The following is a 24,392-nucleotide window of genomic DNA, read 5'->3' on the forward strand; positions in this document are numbered from 1 at the left end:
GCGTGAGGTAATACAGTAGAGGGGAGGTGCAGCGTGAGGTAATACAGTAGGGGGAGGTGCTGCTCAGTGTGAGGTAATACAGTAGGGGAGTGCTGCTCAGCGTGAGGTAATACAGTAGGGGGAGGTGCTGCTCAGCGTGAGGTAATACAGTAGGGGGAGGTGCTGCTCAGCGTGAGGTAATACAGTAGGGGGAGGTGCTGCTCAGCGTGAGGTAATACAGTAGGGGGAGGTGCTGCTCAGCGTGAGGTAATACAGTAGGGGGAGGTGCTGCTCAGCGTGAGGTAATACAGTAGGGGGAGGTGCTGCTCAGCGTGAGGTAATACAGTAGGGGGAGGTGCTGCTCAGCGTGAGGTAATACAGTAGGGGGAGGTGCTGCTCAGCGTGAGGTAATACAGTAGAGGGAGTGCTGCTCAGCGTTAGGTAATACAGTAGGGGGAGGTGCTGCTCAGCGTGAGGTAATACAGTAGAGGGAGGTGCTCGGGGCTCAGCGTGAGGTAATACAGTAGGGGGAGGTGCTGCTCAGCGTGAGGTAATACAGTAGGGGGAGGTGCTGCTCAGCGTGAGGTAATACAGTAGGGGGAGGTGCTGCTCAGCGTGAGGTAATACAGTAGGGGGAGGTGCTGCTCAGCGTGAGGTAATACAGTAGGGGAGGTGCTGCTCAGCGTGAGGTAATACAGTAGGGGGAGGTGCTGCTCAGCGTGAGGTAATACAGTAGAGGGAGGTGCTGCTCAGCGTGAGGTAATACAGTAGGGGGAGTGCTGCTCAGCGTGAGGTAATACAGTAGAGGGAGGTGCTGCTCAGCGTGAGGTAATACAGTAGGGGGAGGTGCTGCTCAGCGTGAGGTAATACAGTAGGGGGAGGTGCTGCTCAGCGTGAGGTAATACAGTAGGGGACAGAGAGGTCAACAGGACCACAGGACACAATGTTGTACTGAAACCAGGTGTGTTTAACGCTCTGTCTGTCTGTCTGTCTGTCTGTCTGTCTGTCTGTCTGTCTGTCTGTCTGTCTGTCTGTCTGTCTGTCTGTCTGTGTTTTCTCTACAAGCCAGTCTATGTAGACTTGCAGTGCTAGATAATATCAAACCACACATTCAGGAAATTAACCGTTAAAATTAGAATAAAAAAAAATCACAATAAACTCACCAATACCTCAACGCCAGAAATATTAAAATCAACACATTGTAAGTCGTTCCTCAAATACAATAGCAGTTCCACCAGGTCACGGCACGGTTATTGGGCTCTCACACACACACACACACACACACACACACACACACACACCACACACACACACACACACACACACCACACACCACACAGAGCATCCTCCCTCCCAGATTCACCAGCTGGAAATCATTCCTGCCAAACAATAACACCTGATTTATCTAAATATATAAAAGAGACAAAATTCAACATTTACCAATAATTCACTGAAAACCATCATTCAACTTCCTGGTTCGAACGACGGCTACAGACCCAAACTAGATGTGTTTTCTGTGTGGATGTGGGTTCAGAGTGTGACTATTTTTACAATATTGTTCAATAAATTAGTACATATTTAAACCCCCCCCCCACACACACACACACACACACACACACACACACACACACACACACACACACACACACACACACACACTACTACTGTCCACACACACAGATGTTCTGAGAAGCTAGCGTAAAAATAAAGAAACATTTCCATATTGAGAGTATTCATAGACAGGAGGTGTGATGAAGCCCTTTCTCTGGCCCACACACACACACACACACACACACTACTACTGTCCACACACACACACACACACACACACACACACACACACACACACACACACACACACACACACACACACACACACTACTACTGTCCACACACACACACACACTACTACTGTCCACACACACACACACACACACACACACACACAGTACTACTGTCCACACACACACACACACACACACACTACTACTGTCCACACACACTACTACTGTCACACACACACACACACACACTACTACTGTCCACACACACACACACACACACACACACACACACACTACTACTGTCACACACACACACACACACACACACACTACTACTGTCCACACACACACACACACACACACACACTACTGTCCACACACACACACACACACACACACACACACACTACTACTGTCCACACACACACACACACACACACACACACTACTACTGTCCACACACACACACACACACACACACACACACTACTACTGTCCACACACACACACACACACACACACACACACACACACTACTACTGTCCACACACACACACACACACACACACACACTACTACTGTCCACACACACACACACTACTACTGTCCACACACACACACACACACACACACACACACACACACACACACACACACTACTACTGTCCACACACACACACACTACTACTGTCCACACACACACACACTACTACAGACACACACACACACACACACACACACACACACACACACACACACACACACACACACACACACACACACACACACACACACACGACCAATTATACCACGTGTTGGTTCTACCACTATACAACGTGTTGGTTCTACCACTATACAACGTGTTGGTTCTACCACTATACAACGTGTTGGTTCTACCACTATACCACGTGTTGTGTTGGTTCTACCACTATACAACGTGTTGGTTCTACCACTATACAACGTGTTGGTTCTACCACTATACAACGTGTTGGTTCTACCGCTATACAACGTGTTGGTTCTACCGCTATACAACGTGTTGTGTTGGTTCTACCGCTATACAACGTGTTGGTTCTACCGCTATACAACGTGTTGGTTCTACCGCTATACAACGTGTTGGTTCTACCGCTATACAACGTGTTGGTTCTACCGCTATACAACGTGTTGGTTCTACCGCTATACAACGTGTTGGTTCTACCGCTATACAACGTGTTGGTTCTACCGCTATACAACGTGTTGGTTCTACCGCTATACAAGGTGTTGGTTCTACCGCTATACAACGTGTTGGTTCTACCGCTATACAACGTGTTGGTTCTACCGCTATACAACGTGTTGGTTCTACCGCTATACAACGTGTTGGTTCTACCGCTATACAACGTGTTGGTTCTACCGCTATACAACGTGTTGGTTCTACCGCTATACAACGTGTTGGTTCTACCGCTATACAACGTGTTGGTTCTACCGCTATACAACGTGTTGGTTCTACCGCTATACAACGTGTTGGTTCTACCGCTATACAACGTGTTGGTTCTACCGCTATACAAGGTGTTGGTTCTACCGCTATACAACGTGTTGGTTCTACCGCTATACAACGTGTTGGTTCTACCGCTATACAACGTGTTGGTTCTACCGCTATACAACGTGTTGGTTCTACCGCTATACAACGTGTTGGTTCTACCGCTATACAACGTGTTGGTTCTACCGCTATACAACGTGTTGGTTCTACCGCTATACAACGTGTTGGTTCTACCGCTATACAACGTGTTGGTTCTACCGCTATACAACGTGTTGGTTCTACCGCTATACAACGTGTTGGTTCTACCGCTATACAACGTGTTGGTTCTACCGCTATACAACGTGTTGGTTCTACCGCTATACAACGTGTTGGTTCTACCGCTATACAACGTGTTGGTTCTACCGCTATACAACGTGTTGGTTCTACCGCTATACAACGTGTTGGTTCTACCGCTATACAACGTGTTGGTTCTACCGCTATACAACGTGTTGGTTCTACCGCTATACAACGTGTTGGTTCTACCGCTATACAAGGTGTTGGTTCTACCGCTATACAAGGTGTTGGTTCTACCGCTATACAAGGTGTTGGTTCTACCGCTATACAAGGTGTTGGTTCTACCGCTATACAACGTGTTGGTTCTACCGCTATACAACGTGTTGGTTCTACCGCTATACAACGTGTTGGTTCTACCGCTATACAACGTGTTGGTTCTACCGCTATACAACGTGTTGGTTCTACCGCTATACAACGTGTTGGTTCTACCGCTATACAACGTGTTGGTTCTACCGCTATACAACGTGTTGGTTCTACCGCTATACAACGTGTTGGTTCTACCGCTATACAACGTGTTGGTTCTACCGCTATACAACGTGTTGGTTCTACCGCTATACAACGTGTTGGTTCTACCGCTATACAACGTGTTGGTTCTACCGCTATACAACGTGTTGGTTCTACCGCTATACAACGTGTTGGTTCTACCGCTATACAACGTGTTGGTTCTACCGCTATACAACGTGTTGGTTCTACCGCTATACAACGTGTTGGTTCTACCGCTATACAACGTGTTGGTTCTACCGCTATACAACGTGTTGGTTCTACCGCTATACAACGTGTTGGTTCTACCGCTATACAACGTGTTGGTTCTACCGCTATACAAGCGTGTTGGTTCTACCGCTATACAACGTGTTGGTTCTACCGCTATACAAGGTGTTGGTTCTACCGCTATACAAGGTGTTGGTTCTACCGCTATACAAGGTGTTGGTTCTACCGCTATACAACGTGTTGGTTCTACCGCTATACAACGTGTTGGTTCTACCGCTATACAACGTGTTGGTTCTACCGCTATACAACGTGTTGGTTCTACCGCTATACAACGTGTTGGTTCTACCGCTATACAACGTGTTGGTTCTACCGCTATACAACGTGTTGGTTCTACCGCTATACAACGTGTTGGTTCTACCGCTATACAACGTGTTGGTTCTACCGCTATACAACGTGTTGGTTCTACCGCTATACAACGTGTTGGTTCTACCGCTATACAACGTGTTGGTTCTACCGCTATACAACGTGTTGGTTCTACCGCTATACAACGTGTTGGTTCTACCGCTATACAACGTGTTGGTTCTACCGCTATACAACGTGTTGGTTCTACCGCTATACAACGTGTTGGTTCTACCGCTATACAACGTGTTGGTTCTACCGCTATACAACGTGTTGGTTCTACCGCTATACAACGTGTTGGTTCTACCGCTATACAACGTGTTGGTTCTACCGCTATACAACGTGTTGGTTCTACCGCTATACAACGTGTTGGTTCTACCGCTATACAACGTGTTGGTTCTACCGCTATACAACGTGTTGGTTCTACCGCTATACAACGTGTTGGTTCTACCGCTATACAACGTGTTGGTTCTACCGCTATACAACGTGTTGGTTCTACCGCTATACAACGTGTTGGTTCTACCGCTATACAACGTGTTGGTTCTACCGCTATACAACGTGTTGGTTCTACCACTATACAACGTGTTGTGTTGGTTCTACCGCTATACAACGTGTTGGTTCTACCGCTATACAACGTGTTGGTTCTACCGCTATACAACGTGTTGGTTCTACCGCTATACAACGTGTTGGTTCTACCGCTATACAACGTGTTGGTTCTACCGCTATACAACGTGTTGGTTCTACCGCTATACAACGTGTTGGTTCTACCGCTATACAACGTGTTGGTTCTACCGCTATACAACGTGTTGGTTCTACCGCTATACAACGTGTTGGTTCTACCGCTATACAACGTGTTGGTTCTACCGCTATACAACGTGTTGGTTCTACCGCTATACAACGTGTTGGTTCTACCGCTATACAACGTGTTGGTTCTACCGCTATACAACGTGTTGGTTCTACCGCTATACAACGTGTTGGTTCTACCGCTATACAACGTGTTGGTTCTACCGCTATACAACGTGTTGGTTCTACCGCTATACAACGTGTTGGTTCTACCGCTATACAACGTGTTGGTTCTACCGCTATACAACGTGTTGGTTCTACCGCTATACAACGTGTTGGTTCTACCGCTATACAACGTGTTGGTTCTACCGCTATACAACGTGTTGGTTCTACCGCTATACAACGTGTTGGTTCTACCGCTATACAACGTGTTGGTTCTACCGCTATACAACGTGTTGGTTCTACCACTATAACACGTGTTGGTTCTACCACTATACCACGTGTTGTGTTGGTTCTACCACTATACAACGTGTTGGTTCTACCGCTATACAACGTGTTGGTTCTACCGCTATACAACGTGTTGGTTCTACCGCTATACAACGTGTTGGTTCTACCGCTATACAACTGTGTGTTGGTTCTACCGCTATACAACGTGTTGGTTCTACCGCTATACAACGTGTTGGTTCTACCGCTATACAACGGTGTTGGTTCTACCGCTATACAACGGGTGTTGGTTCTACCGCTATACAACGTGTTGGTTCTACCGCTATACAACGTGTTGGTTCTACCGCTATACAACGTGTTGGTTCTACCGCTATACAACGTGTTGGTTCTACCGCTTATACAACGTGTTGGTTCTACCGCTATACAACGTGTTGGTTCTACCGCTATACAACGTGTTGGTTCTACCGCTATACAACGTGTTGGTTCTACCGCTATACAACGTGTTGGTTCTACCGCTATACAACGTGTTGGTTCTACCGCTATACAACGTGTTGGTTCTACCGCTATACAACGTGTTGGTTCTACCGCTATACAACGTGTTGGTTCTACCGCTATACAACGTGTTGGTTCTACCGCTATACAACGTGTTGGTTCTACCGCTATACAACGTGTTGGTTCTACCGCTATACAACGTGTTGGTTCTACCGCTATACAACGTGTTGGTTCTACCGCTATACAACGTGTTGGTTCTACCGCTATACAACGTGTTGGTTCTACCGCTATACAACGTGTTGGTTCTACCGCTATACAACGTGTTGGTTCTACCGCTATACAACGTGTTGGTTCTACCGCTATACAACGTGTTGGTTCTACCGCTATACAACGTGTTGGTTCTACCGCTATACAACGTGTTGGTTCTACCGCTATACAACGTGTTGGTTCTACCGCTATACAACGTGTTGGTTCTACCGCTATACAACGTGTTGGTTCTACCACTATAGAAGTGACTGAAGACAGACAACAGAAAACACACACACAACTACAAAATTAAACGGTGGATAAAGCTAAATATCAAATTACAAAACTAAACAGTGGATAAAATAAACTTCAATAACAAAAATATAAAAACGCAACATGTAAAGTGTTTCATGAGCTGAAATAAAAGATTCCAGAAAATTCCCAGATGCACAAAAAGCTTATTTCTCTCCAGTTTTCTGCACACATTTGTTTACATCCCTGTTTAGTGAGCATTTCTCCTTTGCCAAGACAATCCATCCACCTGACAGGTGTGGCATATCAAGAAACTGATTAAACAGCGTGATCATTACACAGGTGCACCTTGTGCTGGGTGGGACAATAAAAGGCCACTTTAAAATGTGCAGTTTTGTCACAACAACACAATGCCACAGATGTCTTAAGTTTTGAGGGAGCGTACAATTGGCATGTTGACTACAGGAATGTCCACCAGAGCTGCTGCCGGGATAATTGAATGTTCATTTCTCTACCATAAGCCGCTTCCAACGTCGTTTTTTGTTGTTGAGAATTTGGCTCTACGTTTGGGCCCCATGGTGGAGGTGGGGTTATGGTATTGGGCCCCATGGTGGAGGTGGAGTTATGGTATTGGTCCCCATGGTGGAGGTGGGGTTATGGTATTGGGCCCCATGGTGGAGGTGGGGTTATGGTATTGGGCCCCATGGTGGAGGTGGGGTTATGGTATTGGGCCCCATGGTGGAGGTGGGGTTATGGTATGGGGCCCCATGGTGGAGGTGGGGTTATGGTATTGGGCCCCATGGTGGAGGTGGGGTTATGGTATTGGGCCCCATGGTGGAGGTGGGGTTATGGTATTGGGCCCCATGGTGGAGGTGGGGTTATGGTATGGGCCCCATGGTGGAGGTGGGGTTATGGTATTGGGCCCCATGGTGGAGGTGGGGTTATGGTATTGGGCCACATGGTGGAGGTGGGGTTATGGTATTGGGCCCCATGGTGGAGGTGGGGTTATGGTATGGGCCCCATGGTGGAGGTGGGGTTATGGTATTGGGCCCCATGGTGGAGGTGGGGTTATGGTATTGGGCCCCATGGTGGAGGTGGGGTTATGGTATTGGGCCCCATGGTGGAGGTGGGGTTATGGTATTGGGCCCCATGGTGGAGGTGGGGTTATGGTATGGGCCCCATGGTGGAGGTGGGGTTATGGTATTGGGCCCCATGGTGGAGGTGGGGTTATGGTATTGGGCCCCATGGTGGAGGTGGGGTTATGGTATTGGGCCCCATGGTGGAGGTGGGGTTATGGTATTGGGCCCTGAGGTGGGGTTATGGTATTGGGCCCCATGGTGGAGGTGGGGTTATGGTATGGGCCCCATGGTGGAGGTGGGGTTATGGTATGGGCCCCATGGTGGAGGTGGGGTTATGGTATTGGGCCCCATGGTGGAGGTGGGGTTATGGTATTGGGCCCCATGGTGGAGGTGGGGTTATGGTATTGGGCCCCATGGTGGAGGTGGGGTTATGGTATGGGCCCCATGGTGGAGGTGGGGTTATGGTATTGGGCCCCATGGTGGAGGTGGGGTTATGGTATTGGGCCCCATGGTGGAGGTGGGGTTATGGTATTGGGCCCCATGGTGGAGGTGGGGTTATGGTATTGGGCCCCATGGTGGAGGTGGGGTTATGGTATTGGGCCCCATGGTGGAGGTGGGGTTATGGTATGGGCCCCATGGTGGAGGTGGGGTTATGGTATTGGGCCCCATGGTGGAGGTGGGGTTATGGTATTGGGCCCCATGGTGGAGGTGGGGTTATGGTATTGGGCCCCATGGTGGAGGTGGGGTTATGGTATTGGGCCCTTGGAGGTGGGGTTATGGTATTGGGCCCCATGGTGGAGGTGGGGTTATGGTATTGGGCCCCATGGTGGAGGTGGGGTTATGGTATTGGGCCCCATGGTGGAGGTGGGGTTATGGTATTGGGCCCTGAGGTGGGGTTATGGTATTGGGCCCCATGGTGGAGGTGGGGTTATGGTATTGGGCCCCATGGTGGAGGTGGGGTTATGGTATTGGGCCCCATGGTGGAGGTGGGGTTATGGTATTGGGCCCCATGGTGGAGGTGGGGTTATGGTATTGGGCCCCATGGTGGAGGTGGGGTTATGGTATTGGGCCCTGAGGTGGGGTTATGGTATTGGGCCCCATGGTGGAGGTGGGGTTATGGTATTGGGCCCCATGGTGGAGGTGGGGTTATGGTATTGGGCCCCATGGTGGAGGTGGGGTTATGGTATTGGGCCCCATGGTGGAGGTGGGGTTATGGTATTGGGCCCCATGGTGGAGGTGGGGTTATGGTATTGGGCAGGCATAAGCTACGGATAACAAACACAATTGCATTTTATCGATGGCAATTTGAATGCACTGAAATACCGTGACGAGTTCCTGAGGCCCATTGTGAGGCCCATTTTCTTATTAAAGGTATCTGTGACTAACAGATGCATATCTGTATTCCCAGTCATGTGAAATCCATAGATTAGGACCTAATGAATTGATTTAAATTGACTGATTTCCCTACTATGAACTGTAACTCAGTCAAAATCTATTAAATTGTTGTATTTGTTGCGTTTATATTTTTGTTCAGTATAAATAGCAAACTACAAAACTAAACAGTGGATAAAATAAAATTAAAAAAAACCGAAATATCAAAGTAAGTAAGATCGTAGTAGATTAATAAACACGCTACAAAACATCTTGTAAATAGCGAAGAAGCTTAAAACAGGAAACATGAACATTTTAAAGAACATTAAAAAAAATTACATTTCCATTGTGAATCTTTTCTTAAAGAAGCAGATTAAAATCAACGATACACATCACAGGGGTGAGATCGGTGTGTAGACGGACGTCTGTAAATAAACATCTCTTCTCGTAATCAAGGTCTGTTAGAAATACTATTTTGACCCGCCTGTCTGTCGATACGGTGATGGACTCTTTTTTTGGGGATTTTGTCAATATTTCTGATTGGGGGAGTTTTAATGGGTCTGTAGATATGTTGACCGACAACGATGCCCGTTTGACGTGTCGGGAAACGAGTGATTAGCGCCAGCGTTGATAAAGGAGAGAAACGGCTCAGAGTGTTTTTTTTTTATTAAAAACGCTGATATAATAATAATAATAATATATATTTTTTTTTTAAAGAGATTTAGCAAAAATATCTTATTTCAAACCAACACTTCTCTTGAATGATGACGTTTTGTATTAAAAACACTGATTTAAAAAATATTTTTTTTTATCTAATGTTAAACCAAGTCTGTCGTGGAAGGGGGAATATTATAACAAAATGAAGACTGATTTTTAAAACAGATAAAACAGATATATAGCTCCAATCTGAAATCTCTCTAACACCTTGAAATGCCATTCAGATTATTTTATCTTTGATTTGATATTAAATAAATAAATAAATACTTTTTTTTTTTTTAAATGTGCCAAAACAAGACGAGCAATAAGCTAGAAACACTTAACATATGGACTTCCTGGTGTGAGGACTTCCTGGTGTGAGGACTTCCTGGTGTGAGGACTTCCTGGTGTGAGGACTTCCTGGTGTGAGGACTTCCTGGTGTGAGGACTTCCTGGTGTGAGGACTTCCTGTGTGAGGACTTCCTGGTGTGAGGACTTCCTGGTGTGAGGACTTCCTGGTGTGAGGACTTCCTGGTGTGAGGACTTCCTGGTGTGAGGACTTCCTGGTGTGAGACTTCCTGTGTGAGACTTGTTGAGGACTTCCTGTGTGAGATTTGGGGAGGATTTGGTGTGAGGACTTCCTGGTGTGAGGATCCTCTCTTATCTGGGTAGCCCAGGGCCACACGAGGAGTAACTCCCCTTACCCATACTACCACACAGCGTGTTTAAACAGGCACCTCACACACACATACACCTCCTCTCTGCACCTAACCGCCCACACACGTACAAAGCCCCCTACCTAAGCTACCAGACATAGCAACACCCCCCCACACACACCCCCCTGCTTGCTGGTGGAGCGTTTCCAGTCAAATGACCGTTAGGGAGCTGGTTCTGGTTCTGCTGGAGGAGAAAACGGACGTGGTTGGATTAAAACCAGGTAAAAGAGAGGAGAGAGAGAGAGAGAGAGAGAGAGAGAGAGAGAGAGAGAGAGAGAGAGAGAGAGAGAGAGACAGAGAGAGAGAGAGAGAGAGAGAGAGAGAGAGAGAGAGAGAGAGAGAGAGAGAGAGAGAGAGAGAGAGAGAGAGAGAGAGAGAGAGACAGAGAGAGAGAGAGAGAGAGAGAGAGAGAGAGACGAGAGAGAGAGAGAGAGAGAGAGAGAGAGAGAGAGAGAGAGACAGAGAGAGAGAGAGAGAGAGAGAGAGAGAGAGGAGAGAGAGAGAGACAGAGAGAGAGAGAGAGAGAGAGAGAGAGAGAGAGCAGAGAGAGAGACAGAGAGAGAGAGAGAGAGAGACAGAGAGAGAGAGAGAGAGAGAGAGAGAGAGAGAGAGAGAGAGAGAGAGAGAGAGAGACAGAGACAGAGACAGAGAGAGAGAGAGAGAGAGAGAGAGAGAGAGCAGAGAGAGAGAGAGAGAGAGAGAGAGAGAGAGAGAGAGAGAGAGAGAGAGACAGAGAGAGAGAGAGAGAGAGAGAGAGAGAGAGAGAGAGAGAGAGAGAGAGAGACAGAGAGAGAGAGAGAGAGAGAGAGAGAGAGAGAGAGAGAGAGAGAGAGAGAGAGAGAGAGAGACAGAGAGAGAGAGACAGAGAGAGAGAGAGACAGAGAGAGAGAGAGAGAGAGAGAGAGAGAGAGAGAGAGAGAGAGAGAGAGAGAGAGAGAGAGAGAGAGAGAGAGAGAGAGAGAGAGAGAGAGAGAGAGAGAGAGAGAGAGAGAGAGAGAGAGAGAGAGAGAGAGAGACAGAGAGAGAGAGAGAGAGAGAGAGGACCCTGGCTGGGTCCAAACTAGGCCTCTAGCCCCTACTACTACCAGAGAACCCAGAGGAGACGAGGAGAGGACCCTGGCTGGGTCCAAACTAGGCCTCTAGCCCCTACTACTACCAGAGAACCCAGAGGAGACGAGGAGAGGACCCTGGCTGGGTCCAAACTAGGCCTCTAGCCCCTACTACTACCAGAGAACCCAGAGGAGACGAGGAGAGGACCCTGGCTGGGTCCAAACTAGGCCTCTAGCCCCTACTACTACCAGAGAACCCAGAGGAGACGAGGAGAGGACCCTGGCTGGGTCCAAACTAGGCCTCTAGCCCCTACTACTACCAGAGAACCCAGAGGAGACGAGGAGAGGACCCTGGCTGGGTCCAAACTAGGCCTCTAGCCCCTACTACTACCAGAGAACCCAGAGGAGACGAGGAGAGGACCCTGGCTGGGTCCAAACTAGGCCTCTAGCCCCTACTACTACCAGAGAACCCAGAGGAGACGAGGAGAGGACCCTGGCTGGGTCCAAACTAGGCCTCTAGCCCCTACTACTACCAGAGAACCCAGAGGAGACGAGGAGAGGACCCTGGCTGGGTCCAAACTAGGCCTCTAGCCCCTACTACTACCAGAGAACCCAGAGGAGACGAGGAGAGGACCCTGGCTGGGTCCAAACTAGGCCTCTAGCCCCTACTACTACCAGAGAACCCAGAGGAGACGAGGAGAGGACCCTGGCTGGGTCCAAACTAGGCCTCTAGCCCCTACTACTACCAGAGAACCCAGAGGAGACGAGGAGAGGACCCTGGCTGGGTCCAAACTAGGCCTCTAGCCCCTACTACTACCAGAGAACCCAGAGGAGACGAGGAGAGGACCCTGGCTGGGTCCAAACTAGGCCTCTAGCCCCTACTACTACCAGAGAACCCAGAGGAGACGAAGAGAGGACCCTGGCTGGGTCCAAACTAGGCCTCTAGCCCCTACTACTACCAGAGAACCCAGAGGAGACGAGGAGAGGACCCTGGCTGGGTCCAAACTAGGCCTCTAGCCCCTACTACTACCAGAGAACCCAGAGGAGACGAGGAGAGGACCCTGGTTGGGTCCAAACTAGGCCTCTAGCCCCTACTACTACCAGAGAACCCAGAGGAGAGGACCCTGGCTGGGTCCAAACTAGGCCTCTAGCCCCTACTACTACCAGAGAACCCAGAGGAGACGAGGAGAGGTCTTACCTGTAAGTGAGTGAAGATAAATAATTTTCCCCCCAACGCTCACAGGAAGAGGAGAGACAGATCCGCTCGCCCACCCCGATAGCCGGGCAGACCGGCTTTTAAAGCCTCAAACAAAGTTTGGTGTGCACACACCAAGACCAAGGGGACAAAAAGAGGGTGAGAGAAAGAGAGGGAGAATAGAGGGGAGGAAAGGAGAGAGTCGGACGACCCTCCCCCAGTGACTGCTGGGTATTGAAGCACTCGTTTTATTATCCTGTTCCATCTGGTTGCTGCTGCAAGAGACACACACACCCTGGTCTCAGATTGGTTGTGTGTGTGTGTGTGTGTGTGTGTGTGTGTGTGTGTGTGTGTGTGTGTGTGTGTGTGTGTGTGTGTGTGTGTGTGTGTGTGTGTGTGTGTGTGTGTGTGTGTGTGTGTGTGTGTGTGTGTGTGTTAGACAATGAGAAGTTCGTCCTTCGTCGGACAAATAGGGACTGGGCCTTTTCATCTCTCCTCCACCTCCTCCGCCTCACCCCCTCCTCCCCCCTCTACCGCATCCTCTCTATGCCGCCTCCGCCTCACCCCTCACCACCTCCTCTCTCCTCTTCCTCCTCCCTCCTCCCCTCCCTCCTGTCCTTGTTCCTGCCCAAACACCAAACTGCAAGACAGTGGACTGGCAGACCCACTGTGTGTGTCCCATGTTTTCACAGGGTGACTAACAGTATTAAAGTCTCTCAGCATAATCACTAAATCACATTCACTATAGTTACTGTGGGGACCTGTTTATATTCAGACCCCCCTTTCCTCTGGCTAGCCTGTTTATATTCAGACCCCCCCCTTTCCTCTGGCTAGCCTGTTTATATTCAGACCCCCCTTTCCTCTGGCTAGCCTGTCTATATTCAGACCCCCCCTTTCCTCTGGCTAGCCTGTTTATATTCAGACCCCCCTTTCCTCTGGCTAGCCTGTCTATATTCAGACCCCCCCCCTTTCCTCTGGCTAGCCTGTTTATATTCAGACCCCCCTTTCCTCTGGCTAGCCTGTCTATATTCAGACCCCCCCCTTTCCTCTGGCTAGCCTGTTTATATTCAGACCCCCCCTTTCCTCTGGCTAGCCTGTCTATATTCAGACCCCCCCCCCTTTCCTCTGGCTAGCCTGTTTATATTCAGACCCCCCCTTTCCTCTGGCTAGCCTGTCTATATTCAGACCCCCTTTCCTCTGGCTAGCCTGTCTATATTCAGACCCCCCCTTTCCTCTGGCTAGCCTGTTTATATTCAGACCCCCCCTTTCCTCTGGCTAGCCTGTTTATATTCAGACCCCCCCTTTCCTCTGGCTAGCCTGTTTATATTCAGACCCCCCTTTCCTCTGGCTAGCCTGTCTATATTCAGACCCCGCTTTCCTCTGGCTAGCCTGTCTATATTCAGACCCCCCTTTCCTCTGGCTAGCCTGTCTATAATCAGACCCCCCTTTCCTCTGGCTAGCCTGTCTATAATCAGACCCCCCTTTCCTCTGGCTAGCCTGTCTATATTCAGACCCCCCTTTCCTCTGGCTAGCCTGTCTATATTCAGACCCCCCCCCCTTTCCTCTGGCTAGCCTGTCTATAATCAGACCCCCCCTTTCCTCTGGCTAGCCTGTCTATATCCAGACCCCCCTTTCCTCTGGCTAGCCTGTTTATATTCAGACCCCCCCTTTCCTCTGGCTAGCCTGTCTATATTCAGACCCCCCCTTTCCTCTGGCTAGCCTGTCTATATTCAGACCCCCCCTTTCCTCTGGCTAGCCTGTTTATATTCAGACCCCCCTTTCCTCTGGCTAGCCTGTCTATATTCAGACCCCCCCCTTTCCTCTGGCTAGCCTGTTTATATTCAGATCCCCCCTTTCCTCTGGCTAGCCTGTTTATATTCAGATCCCCCCTTTCCTCTGGCTAGCCTGTTTATATTCAGACCCCCCCTTTCCTCTGGCTAGCCTGTTTATATTCAGACCCCCCTTTCCTCTGGCTAGCCTGTTTATATTCAGACCCCCCTTTCCTCTGGCTAGCCTGTCTATATTCAGACCCCCCCTTTCCTCTGGCTAGCCTGTTTATATTCAGACCCCCCTTTCCTCTGGCTAGCCTGTCTATATTCAGCCCCCCCCCTTTCCTCTGGCTAGCCTGTTTATATTCAGACCCCCCCTTTCCTCTGGCTAGCCTGTCTATATTCAGACCCCCCCTTTCCTCTGGCTAGCCTGTTTATATTCAGACCCCCCCTTTCCTCTGGCTAGCCTGTCTATATTCAGACCCCCCTTTCCTCTGGCTAGCCTGTCTATATTCAGACCCCCCCCTTTCCTCTGGCTAGCCTGTTTATATTCAGACCCCCCTTTCCTCTGGCTAGCCTGTCTATAATCAGACCCCCCTTTCCTCTGGCTAGCCTGTCTATATTCAGACCCCCCCCCCTTTCCTCTGGCTAGCCTGTCTAGATTCAGACCCCCCTTTCCTCTGGCTAGCCTGTTTATATTCAGACCCCCCCTTTCCTCTGGCTAGCCTGTCTATATTCAGACCCCCCTTTCCTCTGGCTAGCCTGTCTATATTCAGACCCCCCTTTCCTCTGGCTAGCCTGTCTATATTCAGACCCCCCTTTCCTCTGGCTAGCCTGTTTATATTCAGATCCCCCCTTTCCTCTGGCTAGCCTGTCTATAATCAGACCCCCCTTTCCTCTGGCTAGCCTGTCTAGATTCAGACCCCCCCCTTTCCTCTGGCTAGCCTGTTTATATTCAGATCCCCCCCTTTCCTCTGGCTAGCCTGTCTATATTCAGACCCCCCCTTTCCTCTGGCTAGCCTGTTTATATTCAGACCCCCCCCTTTCCTCTGGCTAGCCTGTCTATAATCAGACCCCCCTTTCCTCTGGCTAGCCTGTCTATATTCAGACCCCCCCCTTTCCTCTGGCTAGCCTGTCTAGATTCAGACCCCCCCTTTCCTCTGGCTAGCCTGTCTATATTCCGACCCCCCCCCTTTCCTCTGGCTAGCCTGTCTAGATTCAGACCCCCCTTTCCTCTGGCTAGCCTGTTTATATTCAGACCCCCCCTTTCCTCTGGCTAGCCTGTCTATATTCAGACGCCCCCTTTCCTCTGGCTAGCCTGTCTATATTCAGACCCCCCTTTCCTCTGGCTAGCCTGTTTATATTCAGACCCCCCCCTTTCCTCTGGCTAGCCTGTCTATAATCAGACCCCCCTTTCCTCTGGCTAGCCTGTCTAGATTCAGACCCCCCTTTCCTCTGGCTAGCCTGTTTATATTCAGACCCCCCCTTTCCTCTGGCTAGCCTGTCTATATTCAGACCCCCCCCTTTCCTCTGGCTAGCCTGTCTATATTCAGACCCCCCTTTCCTCTGGCTAGCCTGTTTATATTCAGACCCCCCCTTTCCTCTGGCTAGCCTGTCTATATTCAGACCCCCCCTTTCCTCTGGCTAGCCTGTCTATATTCAGACCCCCCCTTTCCTCTGGCTAGCCTGTCTAGATTCAGACCCCCCTTTCCTCTGGCTAGCCTGTCTATAATCAGACCCCCCTTTCCTCTGGCTAGCCTGTTTATATTCAGACCCCCCCCTTTCCTCTGGCTAGCCTGTCTATATTCAGACCCCCCCTTTCCTCTGGCTAGCCTGTCTATATTCAGACCCCCCTTTCCTCTGGCTAGCCTGTCTATATTCAGACCCCCCCTTTCCTCTGGCTAGCCTGTCTAGATTCAGACCCCCCCTTTCCTCTGGCTAGCCTGTCTAGATTCAGACCCCCCCTTTCCTCTGGCTAGCCTGTCTATATTCAGACCCCCCCTTTCCTCTGGCTAGCCTGTCTATATTCAGACCCCCCTTTCCTCTGGCTAGCCTGTTTATATTCAGACCCCCCCTTTCCTCTGGCTAGCCTGTCTATATTCAGACCCCCCCCTTTCCTCTGGCTAGCCTGTCTAGATTCAGACCCCCTTTCCTCTGGCTAGCCTGTCTAGATTCAGACCCCCCTTTCCTGTGGCCTTTCCCCCCTCCCTCCCTCCCTCCTCCCTCCCTCCTCCCTCCCCCTCGTGACCCCCGTGTGCAGACATGAGGTCAAGCTCCAGAGATCACAGGGGGAGGGGGGGGGGGGTAAGATCAGGCCAAACATAGAGCCCCATACCAGAACCTCTCCCTTCCCCTGGTCTGTGTGTGTGTGTGTGTGTGTGTGTGTGTGTGTGTGTGTGTGTGTGTGTGTGTGTGTGTGTGTGTGTGTGTGTGTGTGAGCACTCTTGCAGAAACCTCAGCTCAGGGAAATTCAAATGAGGGAGTAACAGAGTGAGAACAAGAGAAAGAGAGAGAGAATGGGAGAGAGAATGAGAGAGGGGAGAGATACAGAGAGAGAGGGGAGAGAGGGGAGAGATACAGAGAGAGAGGGGAGAGAGGGGAGAGATACAGAGAGAGAGAGGGGAGAGAGGGAGAGATAATGAGAGAGAGAGGAGAGAGTCAGAATTAGAGAGAGAGGGGGGAGAGAGAGGGGAGAGACAGAGAATGAGAGATAGAGGGGGAGAGAGAGAGGGGGAGAGAGACAGAGAGAGAGATACAGAGAGAGAGAGACACAGAGAGAGATACAGAGAGAGACAGAGAGAGATAGAGAGAGAGTCAGAATTAGAGAGAGAGAGGGGGGAGAGAGAGGGGAGAGACAGAGAATGAGAGATAGAGGGGGAGAGAGAGGGGGGAGAGAGAGAGAGAGGTTGCTGAAGTTGCAGGTTAGCTAATGTGTAGATCTGAAGAGATTTGCAGAGACCATTTTCTCTCCCTCCCCTCTCTCTCCCCTATGCCTTCCCTCTCTCCCCCCTCTCCTCTCCCTGGTTGTGTATCTGTTGTTAGTTTATGGCATTAGCGTTACAAGCAGTGTGTGTGTGTGTGTGTGTGTGTGTGTGTGTATACACATGCTGATTAGAATCCAGTTCTCCACACACTCACATGCATGTCAACACAACACTAACAGGTAGATGGGATGCTCTGGACCAACACAACACTAACGGGTAGATGGGATGTTCTGGACCAACACAACACTACTCCCTCCATTTACCACCTCCTCCCTCCCTCCCATGTCTCCTTCTCCCTCCCTCCCTCCCTCCCTCCCTCCCTCCAATGTCTCCTTCTCCTCCCTCCCTCCAATGTCTCCTTCTCCCTCCCTCCCTCCCTCCAATGTCTCCTTCTCCCTCCCTCCCTCCAATGTCTCCTTCTCCCTCCCTCCCTCCCTCCAATGTCTCCTTCTCCCTCCCTCCCTCCCTCCCTCCCTCCTTCTCCCTCTCTCCAATGTCTCCTTCTCCCTCCCTCCCTCCCTCCTTCTCCCTCCCTCCCTTTAATGTCTCCTTCTTCTCCCTCCCTCCCTCCCTCCCTCCCTCCCTCCCTCCCTACCTTTAAGGTCTCCCTCCAGGTTCAGTATGATGCTCTGGTCTCCATCTTGTTTCCCGCTGCCTAGAATCATCCAGCTCTCCAGACTGTCAGAGTCCACACTGGAGCTCCTCCTCTTTGGGGCGGATTTTCTCTAGGGGGTGGGGTCAACAACATAATAAATGGTATTATTCATTGATGACTGTTAATGACGCAGCACTAACGGCCAGTTAATCAGAACCAGCGTGGAGTTGGTTCTGGACCGTGCTCCATCTGGGTCTGGAGTACTGACACCGAGGCTGCCTTCTTTGTGGGCTTTACTCGGCCTCGTCTCAGGATGGTAAGTTGGTGGTTGAAGATATCCCTCTAGTGGTGTGAGGGCTATAGCCGTCTTCGTCTCAGGATGGTAAGTTGGTGGTTGAAGATATCCCTCTAGTGGTGTGGGGGCTATAGCCGTCCTCGTCTCAGGATGGTAAGTTGGTGGTTGAAGATATCCCTCTAGTGGTGTGGGGGCTATACTCGGCCTCGTCTCAGGATGGTAAGTTGGTGGTTGAAGATATCCCTCTAGTGGTGTGGGGGCTATACTCGGCCTCGTCTCAGGATGGTAAGTTGGTGGTTGAAGATATCCCTCTAGTGGTGTGGGGGCTATAGCCGTCTTCGTCTCAGGATGGTAAGTTGGTGGTTGAAGATATCCCTCTAGTGGTGTGGGGGCTATAGCCGTCTTCGTCTCAGGATGGTAAGTTGGTGGTTGAAGATATCCCTCTAGTGGTGTGGGGGGCTATACTCGGCCTCGTCTCAGGATGGTAAGTTGGTGGTTGAAGATATCCCTCTAGTGGTGTGGGGGCTATAGCCGTCCTCGTCTCAGGATGGTAAGTTGGTGGTTGAAGATATCCCTCTAGTGGTGTGGGGGCTATAGCCGTCCTCGTCTCAGGATGGTAAGTTGGTGGTTGAAGATATCCCTCTAGTGGTGTGGGGGCTATACTCGGCCTCGTCTCAGGATGGTAAGTTGGTGGTTGAAGATATCCCTCTAGTGGTGTGGGGGCTATAGCCGGCCTCGTCTCAGGATGGTAAGTTGGTGGTTGAAGATATCCCTCTAGTGGTGTGGGGGCTATAGCCGGCCTCGTCTCAGGATGGTAAGTTGGTGGTTGAAGATATCCCTCTAGTGGTGTGGGGGCTATAGCCGGCCTCGTCTCAGGATGGTAAGTTGGTGGTTGAAGATATCCCTCTAGTGGTGTGGGGGGCTATAGCCGGCCTCGTCTCAGGATGGTAAGTTGGTGGTTGAAGATATCCCTCTAGTGGTGTGGGGGCTATACTCGGCCTCGTCTCAGGATGGTAAGTTGGTGGTTGAAGATATCCCTCTAGTGGTGTGGGGGCTATACTCGGCCTCGTCTCAGGATGGTAAGTTGGTGGTTGAAGATATCCCTCTAGTGGTGTGGGGGCTATAGCCGGCCTCGTCTCAGGATGGTAAGTTGGTGGTTGAAGATATCCCTCTAGTGGTGTGGGGGCTTTACTCGGCCTCGTCTCAGGATGGTAAGTTGGTGGTTGAAGATATCCCTCTAGTGGTGTGGGGGCTATAGCCGTCCTCGTCTCAGGATGGTAAGTTGGTGGTTGAAGATATCCCTCTAGTGGTGTGGGGGCTTTACTCGGCCTCGTCTCAGGATGGTAAGTTGGTGGTTGAAGATATCCCTCTAGTGGTGTGGGGGCTATAGCCGGCCTCGTCTCAGGATGGTAAGTTGGTGGTTGAAGATATCCCTCTAGTGGTGTGGGGGCTACAGCCGGCCTCGTCTCAGGATGGTAAGTTGGTGGTTGAAGATATCCCTCTAGTGGTGTGGGGGCTATAGCCGTCCTCGTCTCAGGATGGTAAGTTGGTGGTTGAAGATATCCCTCTAGTGGTGTGGGGGCTATAGCCGGCCTCGTCTCAGGATGGTAAGTTGGTGGTTGAAGATATCCCTCTAGTGGTGTGGGGGCTATAGCCGGCCTCGTCTCAGGATGGTAAGTTGGTGGTTGAAGATATCCCTCTAGTGGTGTGGGGGCTATAGCCGGCCTCGTCTCAGGATGGTAAGTTGGTGGTTGAAGATATCCCTCTAGTGGTGTGGGGGCTATACTCGGCCTCGTCTCAGGATGGTAAGTTGGTGGTTGAAGATATCCCTCTAGTGGTGTGGGGGCTATAGCCGGCCTCGTCTCAGGATGGTAAGTTGGTGGTTGAAGATATCCCTCTAGTGGTGTGGGGGCTATAGCCGGCCTCGTCTCAGGATGGTAAGTTGGTGGTTGAAGATATCCCTCTAGTGGTGTGGGGGCTATACACGGCCTCGTCTCAGGATGGTAAGTTGGTGGTTGAAGATATCCCTCTAGTGGTGTGGGGGCTATAGCCGGCCTCGTCTCAGGATGGTAAGTTGGTGGTTGAAGATATCCCTCTAGTGGTGTGGGGGCTATAGCCGGCCTCGTCTCAGGATGGTAAGTTGGTGGTTGAAGATATCCCTCTAGTGGTGTGGGGGCTATACTCGGCCTCGTCTCAGGATGGTAAGTTGGTGGTTGAAGATATCCCTCTAGTGGTGTGGGGGCTATAGCCGGCCTCGTCTCAGGATGGTAAGTTGGTGGTTGAAGATATCCCTCTAGTGGTGTGGGGGCTATAGCCGGCCTCGTCTCAGGATGGTAAGTTGGTGGTTGAAGATATCCCTCTAGTGGTGTGGGGGCTATACTCGGCCTCGTCTCAGGATGGTAAGTTGGTGGTTGAAGATATCCCTCTAGTGGTGTGGGGGCTATAGCCGGCCTCGTCTCAGGATGGTAAGTTGGTGGTTGAAGATATCCCTCTAGTGGTGTGGGGGCTATAGCCGTCTTCGTCTCAGGATGGTAAGTTGGTGGTTGAAGATATCCCTCTAGTGGTGTGGGGGCTATAGCCGGCCTCGTCTCAGGATGGTAAGTTGGTGGTTGAAGATATCCCTCTAGTGGTGTGGGGGCTATAGCCGGCCTCGTCTCAGGATGGTAAGTTGGTGGTTGAAGATATCCCTCTAGTGGTGTGGGGGCTATAGCCGGCCTCGTCTCAGGATGGTAAGTTGGTGGTTGAAGATATCCCTCTAGTGGTGTGAGGGCTATAGCCGTCTTCGTCTCAGGATGGTAAGTTGGTGGTTGAAGATATCCCTCTAGTGGTGTGGGGGCTATAGCCGGCCTCGTCTCAGGATGGTAAGTTGGTGGTTGAAGATATCCCTCTAGTGGTGTGGGGGCTATAGCCGGCCTCGTCTCAGGATGGTAAGTTGGTGGTTGAAGATATCCCTCTAGTGGTGTGGGGGCTATAGCCGTCCTCGTCTCAGGATGGTAAGTTGGTGGTTGAAGATATCCCTCTAGTGGTGTGGGGGCTATACTCGGCCTCGTCTCAGGATGGTAAGTTGGTGGTTGAAGATATCCCTCTAGTGGTGTGGGGGCTATAGCCGTCCTCGTCTCAGGATGGTAAGTTGGTGGTTGAAGATATCCCTCTAGTGGTGTGGGGGCTATAGCCGGCCTCGTCTCAGGATGGTAAGTTGGTGGTTGAAGGTATCCCTCTAGTGGTGTGGGGGCTATAGCCGGCCTCGTCTCAGGATGGTAAGTTGGTGGTTGAAGACATCCCTCTAGTGGTGTGGGGGCTATAGCCGGCCTCGTCTCAGGATGGTAAGTTGGTGGTTGAAGATATCCCTCTAGTGGTGTGGGGGCTATACTCGGCCTTGTCTCAGGATGGTAAGTTGGTGGTTGAAGATATCCCTCTAGTGGTGTGGGGGCTGTGCTTTGGCAAAGTGGGTGGGGTTATATCCTGCCTGTTTGGCCCTGTCCGGGGGTATCGTCCGATGGGGCCACAGTGTCTCCCAACCCCTCCTGTCTCAGCCTCCAGTATTTATGCTGCAGTAGTTTATGTGTCGGGGGGCTAGGGTCAGTCTGTTACATCTGGAGTATTTCTCCTGTCTTATCCGGTGTCCTGTGTGAATTTAAGTATGCTCTCTCTAATTCTCTCTCTTTTTTATTTACCTTTATTTATACAGGTTTATTCTCATTGAGATAAATATCTCTTTTCCAAGAGAGACCTGGTCCAATAGCAGCAAGGGGAACAATGTTTGAGACAAAACAACTTACATTACACTCACACAACATTAAAACAAAACTATAAACACACATACAGTACAACAAAAACATACTACATTTAAAAAACACAAACATCTTGACTAAAAACAGCTGGCCTAAAAACGATTACACTCTTCTATAATATATATACACATCGATCAAGTGTTTAAACTCCGCCAACGAAACTAGATCGTCACATTTTAAAATGTTCAGGAGAGAATTCCAGGACCACGGAGATGAGTAACTAAAACTATTTCTACCGTGACCTGTTCTAATTTTTGGTAACTGTTAGAAGCAAATCAGAATGGGACCGTAATTGATTCTTATTTCCTGACCTGATTAAAAAAAAAAGAACAGAGATAAAATGGCATTTTACCCAATATGGCCTTATAAATCAGTGTATACCAGTGTTGAAGCCTACGCAAGGTCAATGACGACCAGCCAACAGCGCTTTCTTTCTCTCTCTCTCTCTCTCTCTCTCTCTCGGAGGACCTGAGCCCTAGGACCATGCCTCAGGACTACCTGACATGATGACTCCTTGCTGTCCCCAGTCCACCTGGCCGTGCTGCTGCTCCAGTTTCAACTGTTCTGCCTGCGGCTATGGAACCCTGACCTGTTCACCGGACGTGCTACCTGTCCCAGACCTGCTGTTTTCAACTCTCTAGAGACAGCAGGAGCGGTAGAGATACTCTCAAAGATCGGCTATGAAAAAAGCCAACTGACACTTACTCTTGAGGTGCTGACCTGTTGCACCCTCGACAACCACTGTGATTATTATTATTTGACCCTGCTGGTCATTTATGAACATTTGAACATCTTGACCATGTTCTGTTATAATCTCCACCCGGCACAGCCAGAAGAGAACTGGTCCACCCCTCATAGCCTGGTTCCTCTCTAGGTTTCTAATCTCCACCCGGCACAGCCAGAAGAGGACTGGTCCACCCCTCATAGCCTGGTTCCTCTCTAGGTTTCTAATCTCCACCCCTCATAGCCTGGTTCCTCTCTAGGTTTCTAATCTCCACCCCTCATAGCCTGGTTCCTCTCTAGGTTTCTAATCTCCACCCCTCAGAGCCTGGTTCCTCTCTAGGTTTCTAATCTCCACCCAGCACAGCCAGAAGAGGACTGGTCCACCTCTCAGAGCCTGGTTCCTCTCTAGGTTTCTAATCTCCACCCAGCACAGCCAGAAGAGGACTGGCCCACCCCTCAGAGCCTGGTTCCTCTCTAGGTTTCTAATCTCCACCCAGCACAGCCAGAAGAGGACTGGCTCCACCCCTCAGAGCCTGGTTCCTCTCTAGGTTTCTAATCTCCACCCCTCAGAGCCTGGTTCCTCTCTAGGTTTCTAATCTCCACCCCTCAGAGCCTGGTTCCTCTCTAGGTTTCTTCCTAGGTTCCTGGCCTTTCTAGGGAGTTTTTCCTAGCCACCGTGCTTCTACACCTGCATTGCTTGCTGTTTGGGGTTTTAGGCTGGGTTTCTGTACAGCACTTTGATATATCAGCTGATGTAAGAAGGGCTTTATAAATAAATTTGATTTACACAGGCAGTCCAAATCTGATATTTCCCACACTAATTGCTCTTTTGACCAATCACATCAGATGTTTTTCAGAGCTGATTCTAGAAGGGGTTTGGTGTTTCTAGAGATCAATACCGTACCAGAGGGAATCACTACGAAATGTTTGGCACAACGTAACGTGGCCACTGGGAACAAGCCGAAGACACACACACACTGTCTCTGTACCTGTGGTGCCGGGGTCGAGGCCTGCAGGGATCCTTTCTTTAACCTCTGACCTTTCGCGCTACACACCCCGTCATCTTCCTCCGTGTTGTCTGACACCGTGATGACGTCGTCTTGACTCGAGTCGATGACTATCACCTCCTGGAACGACCTTTGGAGTCTGGGGTCGCCTTCGGAATGAAAGAGGAGAGTTATGGGGGTTTTGGAGTC

The 24,392-nt window shown here is 50.2% G+C and overlaps 1 protein-coding gene across 3 annotated transcripts in view; it reads right to left on the bottom strand.

Moving 5' to 3' along the window:
- Positions 1-24,392, bottom strand: part of LOC106595047 (zinc finger CCHC domain-containing protein 7) — a 119,513-nt gene that overhangs the window by 83,941 nt on the left and 11,180 nt on the right. For all 3 annotated transcript variants that reach the window (XM_045723021.1, XM_045723020.1, XM_045723019.1), the window contains exons 3-4: positions 24,186-24,352; positions 18,388-18,517 (exon numbers count right to left, since the gene is read on the bottom strand). In XM_045723021.1, coding sequence (XP_045578977.1) covers positions 18,388-18,517; positions 24,186-24,352 — 297 coding nt within the window. The remainder of the gene's footprint in view (positions 1-18,387; positions 18,518-24,185; positions 24,353-24,392) is intronic.

Source organism: Salmo salar, chromosome ssa08, assembly GCF_905237065.1.
Source record: "Salmo salar chromosome ssa08, Ssal_v3.1, whole genome shotgun sequence".
Lineage (NCBI taxonomy): Eukaryota > Metazoa > Chordata > Actinopteri > Salmoniformes > Salmonidae > Salmo > Salmo salar.